This window comes from Physeter macrocephalus, unplaced genomic scaffold, assembly GCF_002837175.3.
Source record: "Physeter macrocephalus isolate SW-GA unplaced genomic scaffold, ASM283717v5 random_366, whole genome shotgun sequence".
Classification (NCBI taxonomy): domain Eukaryota; kingdom Metazoa; phylum Chordata; class Mammalia; order Artiodactyla; family Physeteridae; genus Physeter; species Physeter macrocephalus.
The window spans coordinates 25,666-35,666 of NW_021145614.1; the positions used below are offsets into that span (position 1 = coordinate 25,666).

The window sequence follows — 10,001 nt, forward strand, 5'->3', positions numbered from 1 at the left end:
CTCAGGCCCCTTGCCCACACAGGCTCCCAGTAGGGAACCCTGTGCTCTGTTTGCCAAGGGGGCAGCAGACACCTCTGCCCCGTGGGCAAGAAGCCAGCATCCTCGGCCCAGCTGGCCTGGGTTGGGCCAGGCTGGACCTGGCTGCCTGCTCCCTGTGCCCCCCAGAATTACTATTTTTGCTCCTCTTTACCCCAGCTGCCATTAAAATACCAGCCTTTTTGGTCTCAGCCTCTGTGTTTTGCCTCATCTGCCCTGTGCTTCCTGGGCAGGCCTCACTCTCTGACCTCCAGAGCCCCTCTCAGGTAGGGCCTTGGCATCTCCCACCAGTACTGCCACACCTGCTGGTACTCAGTTGTGGAAGGAGCTGCCTACCCGGGTTCCCCTCTGGGGGCTTAGGGTATTTCCTCTAGTCTACCTGGATTTATGACTCAGAGAAGGACCACATTGATGGACCAAGGGGAAATGGTTGGTTGGGTCTGCTGGTCTCTCTGGTCGGCTGTTACAATCTCCTGCCCTGCCCCAGCCTCCCTCTTCTGTCACTGTGTAAAGGTCCTGGGGCTTCTCCTAAGGCCCTTTAGGAAGAGACTTCCTGTCTCAGGCCCCTTGCCCACACAGGCTCCCAGTAGGGAACCCTGTGCTCTGTTTGCCAAGGGGGCAGCAGATTCCACAGGACTGCCACTCAGGCCACAAGCACCCACTGACCCAGCTCTGTGCCCAGATATCTGCTGGGCTCAGGACACAAATGAGCCAGGCAGATGCCCTCTGAGGAGTTCACAGGTGAGTGGGACAGACAGATCAGCCATGAATAAATGTGGACGGCGGTCATGGGACTGCTGGCAAATGGGCCAGGATTTCAACATCTTGCAAGGGGTAGACAGAAAAAGCATTGGTGATAGCTCCTCTGTCCAGGCACTTCATGTGCAAGGCCACATGCTTATCCCAGCAGGACAGCAGTTGCTCAAGCCATGTTTGTCACTTGGTGTGTGGCCTAGGGTAAGTTACTTAATGTTTCTGAGCCTTGATTTCCTCATCGCTGAAATGGCAATGAGAATGCAAAGGACATGGTGTCTGAGGCTGCCAGAGCTCAGGGCTGCTTGGGCCACAGTGGGCACAAAGCCAGGTGAATGAGGCCCTTGGAAAAGATTTCCTGCCGGAGAAGCTATACACCCCACATGTGACCCCCAAACAGTATTCAGCCTGTTTACACATTCCTTCCCAGAGGTGGCACTGAATAAATGAAATGAGGCAGTCCCCAGGATTCAGATTCATATGCAGAGCTCCCATACTGGCCTCCAGGAAGACAAGACCTAAACAGGACTCCAGCAAGAAGCAAAGCTTAAAAAGCCTGTGAGCTCTCCTGGGAACCCGCTGGGGGCGTGCCACCCACGCTCACGTGGCTGGGGCTGTGCCATGAGGGCTAGGGCCTTTGTGCTCTCAGACAGCGTGGGGTGGTCTGGGGAGGCCTCCCAGAGGAAGAAGTCCCAGAGCCCTGAGCAGCACGGTGAGAGGTGCCCTGAAGGGGCCAGGCTGGGGGAGGTGGAGGCCAAAATACCCAGCACCCTGAATGCTGGGCCAAGGAGTCCAAGCTAGACCTCAGGGCACTGGGGGCCAGGAAGCGTTTAGGGAAGGGAGAGACAGGTTGGTTTGGGGTTAGCAGAAAGGACCCCCACCGGTGGGCCCAGGTGGGGACGTGGTTCAAAGGGGAGATGCCAAAGCTGGCAATGGATAGGGGCTGTGAAGATGGAGAGGAGCAAGTGAACATTAGAACTATTTCCAGAATAAAGAAAAGCAGACCAACCAGGACTCCAAGGGGGAAAGCAAGGAATTTGCTAGTCTGGCTAGAGAAAGGTCCTGGGGCGGGGACCAGGCTGTCGGAATGGCAGGCCCCAGGGTACACAACTGCCCCAGGATGGGGGAGGGGTCGGAGCTCCTGATTCGGGAGGCAGCCTATGGTCAGAGGCTCACACCCAGCTGACCGGGACAGGCACGGGTCATCTGCCCTCAGGTGGTCCAAGGCTCCTGCCTGGCATTAGTGGGTACCTTGGGCCAGCTGGAACCCCAAGGAAGAAATATGTTATGCCCTTCACCCCCATCCTAGCTCCTTTTCTGAAGACAGGGCTCCCCTCCCCCAACCCTGCAGCTGCCTCTCTGGACAGAGGGAGGGGGAAGTGGCCAGAAGGGGAAGTGTGAGGAGTTCCCCTCTGGTCTGTCACCAGTCTCCTCAGGCCCTCGGAGCGGCGGCCATGGCCATGGAGCCTCTGGAGACACCCATCAAGGACGGCATCCTCTACCAGCAGCACATCAAGTTTGGCAAGGTGGGGACCCTGGCTGCCAGGCAGCTGCCTAGGACAGGTGGTGGGCCTCTGCCCCAGCCTTGGACAGCCCACCAGAATCTGAGAGAATGGGGGTAGGAGTCCAGGTGGGGAATCCAACCCAGGTGTGGGGAAGTGGAACAGAGCCCCATTCTCAGCCTGAGCGGGTTGGGCCGAGTGGGCCTTTTCGAGACCCTGCCTCATTTACAGATGGGAAGCCAAGAATGGAACCCTTGGGGCAGGGCAGGGCTGAGAGGCTGGTTAATCCAACAGTCTTCCATCCCATCTACTAGTGGCACTGTGGTCTCTCGAAAGGGCTGGAGGCTGAGCTGGAGGAGCCCCCAAAAGTGGAGCTCCATCCTGCAGAAGAGAGCTCAGCTCCTCCCAGCCCTGTCCTGGGGTAGCAGGCCCTGCACAGCCACAGCTCAGCTGCAGCTGCTGCCCAGGCAGATAAACCGTCTGTTTCCTTTGCTCGACGCTATTTGCATGTTTCCTTCCTTGCCATCATGAGACTGAGGCCTCCCTCCCGCCCCAGCCCTTGTCCCATGGCCCAATTGACCTTTTCTTTACAGGGGGTGGGTGCACCAACAAAGCAGTAGTGTCAGGTGGTCTGCTCCGGCCACTAGATACTTTACAGACATTGCCCAGTAGAAGCCCCAACCCTGTGTTCTCATAACCTTTTGAGAGATGAGGATCCTAGTGCTTATGGGGGGGGGGGGGTCACAGTTAGGAAAGCGTGGGGTGGATTTGAAGCTAGGGCTGACTGACTCCAGACGCAGACGCTTCCTGCTGCCAGGGTGGCTCTGGCAAGGCATCCTCTGTGGCCTGAAGAGCTGCGAGGCAGAGGCCAGCCTGGGTGGCCAGGAGTGTTTGCTAAGTGGCTTGTGCTGGGCTGAGCTGCAGGGAGAACTGCCACCCGAGGGTCATCTCCCCCATCTTCATCTCCTGCAGAAGTCCTGGCGGAAGGTATGGGGTCTTCTGTATGCAGGAGGCCCATCAGGCGTGGCACGGCTAGAGAGCTGGGAGGTCCGGGATGGTGGCCTGGGGCCAGCAGGTGACAGGTCTGTGGGGCCTGGCCGGAGAGGAGAGCGGCGGGTCATCCGCCTGGCTGACTGCGTGTCCGTGCTGCCGGCTGACGGCGAGAGCTGCCCGCGGGACACTGGTGCCTTCCTGCTAACCACCACGGAGCGAAGCCACCTGCTGGCCGCACAGCACCGCCAGTCTTGGATGGGCCCCATTTGCCAGCTGGCCTTCCCGGTGAGCACAGGGTGGGCGGGTAAGGCATCCAGGGGCCAGCCAGGGAGACCAGTTCACTCACACCTTGTTCATCTCCATGCTCATTCACATCTCATCACTCAGCAAGCACCTGCCAAGCACCTAGAAGCCTGGGAAACAGCCCAGAAGCCCACAGAACAAATCTCAGATGGCCATGCATGTTATGGAGTAAATGAGAGGCTGGGTGGGACCAGGAGTGAGTAGAGGGATGTTAGGATGGTCCAGGAAGACTTCTCAGGAGAGGAGAGTGCTCCTGAATCCTTGAGGACAAATAACCCACCAGGCAAAAATCTGAGGAAAGAGTGTCCTAAACACAGGTCTGAGGAGCCCCCTGAACTAAGGGAGCAGCATGGGCAAGGGCCCTGAGGCAGGGAAAAGCTTGATGTTCAAGCAGCAGAAAGGCCAGTGTGGCTGGAAGGTAAGGAGTGAGAGGGGGCCCAGGAGGAGGCAACACCAGAGAGTCCGGTGCGAGCCAGCTGAAACTGCCTTGGGCCACATGTGGAGTTTGGGATTTTATTCTGAGTGCTAGGAGAAGCCTTTGGGGAGTTGGACACAGAAGCTGAGAGTTTTAAAGCTTTATAGGGTCTGTGATGGACCAAAAGAAAATGAGTGGCGGTTCCTCAAAACCTAAACATAGAGTTAACATATGACCCAGCAATTCTCCTCCTAGGTGTATACGCAAGAGAACTGAAACAGGTGTTAAAACAAAACTTGTACGAGAATCTTTAGAGCAGCATTGTTCACGATAGCCCAAAGATGCAAACAACGCAAATGTCCATCAACTGATGAATGGATAAACCAAATGCAGTCTATCCATACAACAGAACATTACTTGGCCATAAAAAGGAACGAAGCACTGATACATGCTACAACATGGATGGACCTTGAAAACATGCTAAGTCAGAGAAGCTAGACACCTAAGGCCACACATTGTATGATTCCATTAACGTGAAATACAGAAGAGACAAATCCATAGTGACAGAAAGCAGCTTAGGGGTTGCCAGGGAATGGGGAGGGGGGGGATGGGAAGTGACAGTTAATGGGTACAGGGCTTCCATTTGGAGTGATGTAAAAGTTCTGAATCATACACTTTAAAATGGTTAAAATGGTAAATTTTTTGTTGTGTATTTTACCACAATTCTTATAATTAAAAAAAAAAAAAAGGAAGTAAATAGGAGCAAGGAGACCAGTGGAAAGCCATTGCATTTGACCCTGGCCATGGTACCATGGGCCAAGGTGGTCATGATGGAGAGCTCAGGGTCAGAGCCCAAAGGACATGGTGGGAGATGGGGAAAGAGGCCAGAGATGGGAGGAAAAAGTGGCCATTCACTCGTGGGTCCCACCCTTGAAGCTCCCACTCCTTTACTGCTCCAAGCTGTCAGGGACACACACAGGCCGGCCCAGTCGCTGACCAACCTCAAGGGCAATGGAGGACAGCCTCGTTTGTGCCCTCTGCTTTACAGCACTCAGCACCCTCAAGGGGGAGCCGGTGGGGATTACAGGTGGGGAAGTAGGCTCAGAGGGGTGTCCAGGGTCTTGCTGTGTGTCAGGGGCAGAACTGGGACTGGAACTCAGCTCTCTGGGTGCCCTTGCTTGTCATGAACCCCAGAGAAAGGATGTGGGAAGAGGAGTGGATGGGACACTAACCTCTGACCTTGTCCCATTCCCCAGGGCACAGGGGAGAGCTCCCAAGGATCAGGGGAGGCAGAGGCTCCCAAGAGGGGCCTGGTCCAGATGGAGGAGAACTCCATCTACTCCTCCTGGCAGGAAGGTGAGTCGGGGAGGTACAGGGGCAGCCTCAGCCCTAGCACAAACAGGGCTGGGATCTTTCCGGGACCCCCGGGGGCTGTGTTTGTGGCTCTCACGGCGCCGTGCCTGCAGTGGGCACGTTTCCAGTGGTGGTACAGAGGACGGAGGCAGCCGCCCGCTGCCAGCTGAAGGGGCCCTACCTCCTGCTGCTGGGCCAGGACTCCATCCAGCTGAACGAGCCCGCCAGCCCCCAGGCGCTCTACACCTGGCCCTACCGCTTCCTGCGCAAGTTCGGCTCCGACAAGGTGAGGTGCTGGGCGGCCGCCCCACTGGTTCCGCAGGGAAGGGTAGCGGTTGGCGGGCGGCCCCTCAGCCGCTGACTCCCCGTGCCGCCCGTGCCCAGGGCGTGTTCTCCTTTGAAGCCGGCCGCCGCTGCGACTCGGGCGAGGGCCTCTTCGCCTTCGTCAGCCCCCGCTCCCGCGAGCTATGCGGGGCCTTAGCCGCCGCCATCGCCCGCCAGCGGGAGCGGCTCCCGGAGCCGGCGGGGCCCCAGCCCTGCCCCCTGCCGCGGGCCACCTCCCTGCCCTCGCTGGAGCCTCCGGGGGAGCTGCGGGAGGTGCCCCCGGGGCCCGAGGCGCCCGGCTCCCGGAGGGCGCGCGCGGCCGAGCCCGGGCCCCAGAGCCTGCCCCCTCTGCTGGGCCCCGCAGCCCCGGACGAGCCGGCGCCCGCGCTCTACGCGTCGGTGTGCAAGCCGGCCAGCCGGCCTCCGGACGCCGCCGAGCACCTATACGAGAACCTGTGCGTGCTGGACGCTGGCCCCGCGCCCGACGCCGGCTGTCCGGAGCAGGACGGCCCGGGCGGCCGCAGCTCCCTGGACAGCCCCATCTACCACAATAGCCAGGACCTGGGCTGGCCTGGCGCGGCCCATGACAGCAGCCTGGAGGCCCAGTACCGGCGGCTGCTGGAGCTGGAGCTGGCCGACGACGGCGACGAGGCCGGGATCTCCGCCCGCGCAGGCGCCCACTTGGGCTTCAAGGCCAAGCTGGTAACGCTGCTGAGCCGCGAGCGCAGGAAGGGCCCGGCTCCCTGCGACAGGCCCTGACCGAGTATCGTGGCGGCCGGAGGAGAGGAAGGCGCTCTCCCTGCGACAAGAGGGTGGGGGAACAATGGACATCTGCAGACACACCCCCACACTCACTCTAGCCTGGAGGGACAAGGCAGACAGCCTGGGGAGGACCCCTCAGGTGCCCTGCCGGCCCCCAGTGTATAGTGTACAGATTTGCTGGTAATAAAGCCTTTTAGTTCTCCTCTCCGTCCCACCTTGTGGCCCACAGTCCATACCTCCTCCCTAACGGCTCCTTGCAGTGGCTTGCCTGGGTCCACACAGACCCTCAAACACAGGCATTGCAGCAAACACCAGTGCCCTGTGCTGGGTTCCAGGGACACACGTGACCTGGACCTGACCTCTGCCACCAGTAGGCTCAAGTCTCCTGGAGCAGGAGGGTGAGATGCAGATAATTACGGCTCCACGTGGTCCTGTTCAGCAGAAATAACTCTTGACAGTAGGGCAGAGGGAGAAATAAGGCTTGCTGATGGGAGAGGTGCCCCCTGAATTGAATGTGAAGGGCAGGCAGGGCTTCACCAGGCTGGCAGTGAGCCCTGGAGCTTTCCAGGATGAAGGTAGACACCGTGGGTGCAGAGAGCAAGGGAAGACCATGGACCCGGAGGGCTCCAAGGTGCTGAGGGAGACTTGGCCGCACGTGAGAGGTCTCACCATCCTACAATGAGCTTGGTCTCATCCTCAGTAGAGGGACATAGTCAGCCAGGAAAGCAGTGTGGAGGCTGATTTTGAGGGGCCAGAAAGCCTGGGCTGGGGAGGAGTTGGGAGGGGCGTGATACGGGCCGGTGGAAGGGAGTTCAAAGTGCACACACCCAAAACACTCCCCACTGAGACTCAGAAATGCACAGACACTTCTGTGGAACCCCTGGCCTCAGTCTTCCTCAACTGTCAAGGATAAAGATCAAATTACATACCAAGCATACATTCATTCGAGTTTGATCAGGTGCCTACTCTGTGCCAGGCACTGAGGTCACGGCCATGTTCATTACAGCCACAGTCCTGTTCTCAAGGAGTCCTCATTCCAGAAGGAAATAAGGAGTCTCTTGAAGACTTTAGTGCCTGCCTTACTGTCCTCCCCTTATTGCTGTTCCTGTCACCAACGCTGGGCCACCATGCACACAAGGATCATGCCCCCAAATATCCAGCCTCCTGGCCCCTTGACCTCAACTCCACCTCAGCTGCTCACACCCTTGGTACATCCCAAACCTCATCTTTATGACAGTGGTGACACTCCACTGTCACTTCACAATGATGCAGTCTTTTTTTAAAAAAATAAATTTATTTTATTTTTGGCTGCGTTGGGTCTTCGTTGCTGCACACGCAGGCTTTCTCTAGTTGCAGCGATCAGGGACTACTCTTCGTTGCAGTGCGCGGGCTTCTCATTGCGGTGACTTCTCTTGTAGCGGAGCACGGGCTCTAGGCGCGTAGGCTCCAGTAGTTGTGGCACACGGCTCAGTAGTTGTGGCTTTAGGTGTCTAGAGCGCAGGCTCAGTAGTTGTGGTGCATGGGCTTAGTTGCTCCGCGGCATGTGGGATCTTCCTGGACCAGGGCTCGAACCTGTGTCCCCTGAATTGGCAGGCGGATTCTTAACCACTGCGCCACCAGGGAAGCCCATTTATATAATTGAAGTATAGTTGATTTACAATGTTTCAGATGTACAGCAAAGTGATTCAGTTACATATATACATTCTTTTTCAAATTATTTTCTATTATAGGTTATTACAAGATATTGAATATAGTTTCCTGTTTTATACAGTAGATTCTTGTTGTTTTGGCATACTTTTTTTTTTATTACAAATCTCAACCTTTTTGTTTCATGGCTATTTTTGTGAGGTTCCAACCAGACTGTGGAAGAGAAAGTCTTCGGAAACATCTAGGGAACTGGCCCTGGAGCTGCAGGTGTCCTGACCACCAGGGGGCACTGTGTCCTAGCCCAAGGCCTGTTTCTACCCAGGGGCTGCCTGTGCAGGGAGCTCTTAGTAGCACCATCTAGGTCTGAGCCGTGCAGGGGCCCAAGGAATGGGATCCCAGGGCCCTCTCTGTTGGAGGACTGCCCGGGGCCCCAGGCTGCCACTTCTTCCTTTGCTCATTTGCTGTTTCACTTTCTCAGTCCTTCCTTCATCTGTTCATTCATATCCACTGTGTGCAGGCACTGGGGAGATGCTGAACAAGACAGACAATCCCCTGCTCTCATAGGACTGACTTTCTAATGGGGACAAAGGGCAATGAAGAAACAAACACTTAATATAATGTCAAATGGTGGTAAGTGCTATAGGGAAAAATAAAGGAGGATAAGGGACTAGTGCATTAGGCAGGTGAGGTGTCAGGGGGCTGCTGTTTTAGATAGGACAATCAAGGAAGGAGGAGGCAACATCTGAGCAGAGACCTGAACACAATGAGACAGCCTGTTGTTCAGATATCTGGGAGAAGGTGTTTCAAGCAGAAGGAGTCACAAGTGCAAAGGCCCTGAGGCAGGAATACATTTGCTGTGTTGGAGGATTAGTGAGGAGGCCAGAGTGGCTACAATGGAGTGAGCGAGGAGGAGAGTGATGGGGGGTGGACCCAGTTTATCAGTGTCATGTATGTCTGAAAGACTTTAGTTTTAAGCACAATGCCAGCCCCCTGGAATGCTAAAAGCTGAGGGTGATGTGGTGTGATTTCTGCTTCAAAAATACCACTTTGGGGACTTCCCTTGTGGTCCAGTGGTAAAGATTCTACCTTACAATGCAGGGGACACGGGTTTGATCCTTGGTCAGGGAACTGGGATCCCACATGCCGTGGAGCAACTAGGCCCGTGTGCCACAACCACTGAGCTCGTGCGCCTCAGTTAGAAAGCCTGTGTGCCACAAACTACAGAGGCCACACGCCCCGGAGCCTGTGCACCACAACTGGAGGGAAGCCCGTGCACTGCAACTAAAGTCCCTGCATGCCTCAATGAAGATCCTGTGTGCCGCAACTAGATGCAGCCAGAAATAAATAAAATAAATGAATAAAATAATAAATACATCTTTTAAGAAAATAAATAAAAATAAAAATACCACTTTGGCTGCTACATGGAGAAGACTCTGGACTGGGTAAGGGTAGAAGCAGGGAGCTCTATCAGGAGACTGTTAAGATGTCCAGGCATGAGACAAGTATCAGGGACAACCATGGAAGCCAGGTGTGGAACAGATTCTGAAGGTGGAATTTGCAGAATCTGATGTATGACACAGAAGATAAAGGAAGGAAAACCATAATTTTTACTGGACCAGACAGATGAATAGTATTGTGGGGGTTTTTTTTGTTTGTTTGTTTTTTGTTTAACCGAAGTGAGGAAGGAGTTAGGGAGCTGGGGAAATTGCAAGTCTGTTGGATACTAGAGTCTTGGGGCTCTTGGGGGAAGGCCAGAGCTGGACATATTAGTTGGGAGTCTTTGGCATATAGGTGTTATTGATAGCCACAGAACAGGATGGGGTCCCAGAGAGTGAATGTAGAGAGGAAACATCTGATGGTCACTTTGGGAAGTAAATGACAAGCTGCCAAAGGAGCTGGAAAAGGAGCAGTCA

At 55.8% G+C, this 10,001-nt stretch overlaps 1 protein-coding gene across 11 annotated transcripts; it reads left to right on the plus strand.

The window, feature by feature from the left end:
- Positions 1-1,014: 1,014 nt before the first annotated feature.
- On the plus strand, positions 1,015-6,643 carry DOK3 (docking protein 3). Of its 11 annotated transcripts, none has more exons than XM_055082875.1 (6): positions 1,030-1,347; positions 2,113-2,315; positions 3,264-3,569; positions 5,259-5,358; positions 5,469-5,641; positions 5,740-6,643. In XM_055082875.1, the coding sequence occupies exons 2-6, from the start codon at positions 2,244-2,246 to the stop codon at positions 6,436-6,438; spliced, it is 1,350 nt and encodes a 449-aa protein (XP_054938850.1). In that variant the 5' UTR covers positions 1,030-1,347; positions 2,113-2,243; the 3' UTR covers positions 6,439-6,643. The 11 variants fall into 11 exon arrangements, with proteins under 11 accessions (XP_054938853.1, XP_028340987.1, XP_054938850.1 ...); XM_055082876.1 differs by having other exon boundaries at positions 1,034-1,347; positions 2,117-2,315; XM_024116250.2 differs by having other exon boundaries at positions 1,259-1,347; positions 2,217-2,315.
- The last annotated feature ends 3,358 nt before the right edge of the window (positions 6,644-10,001 follow it).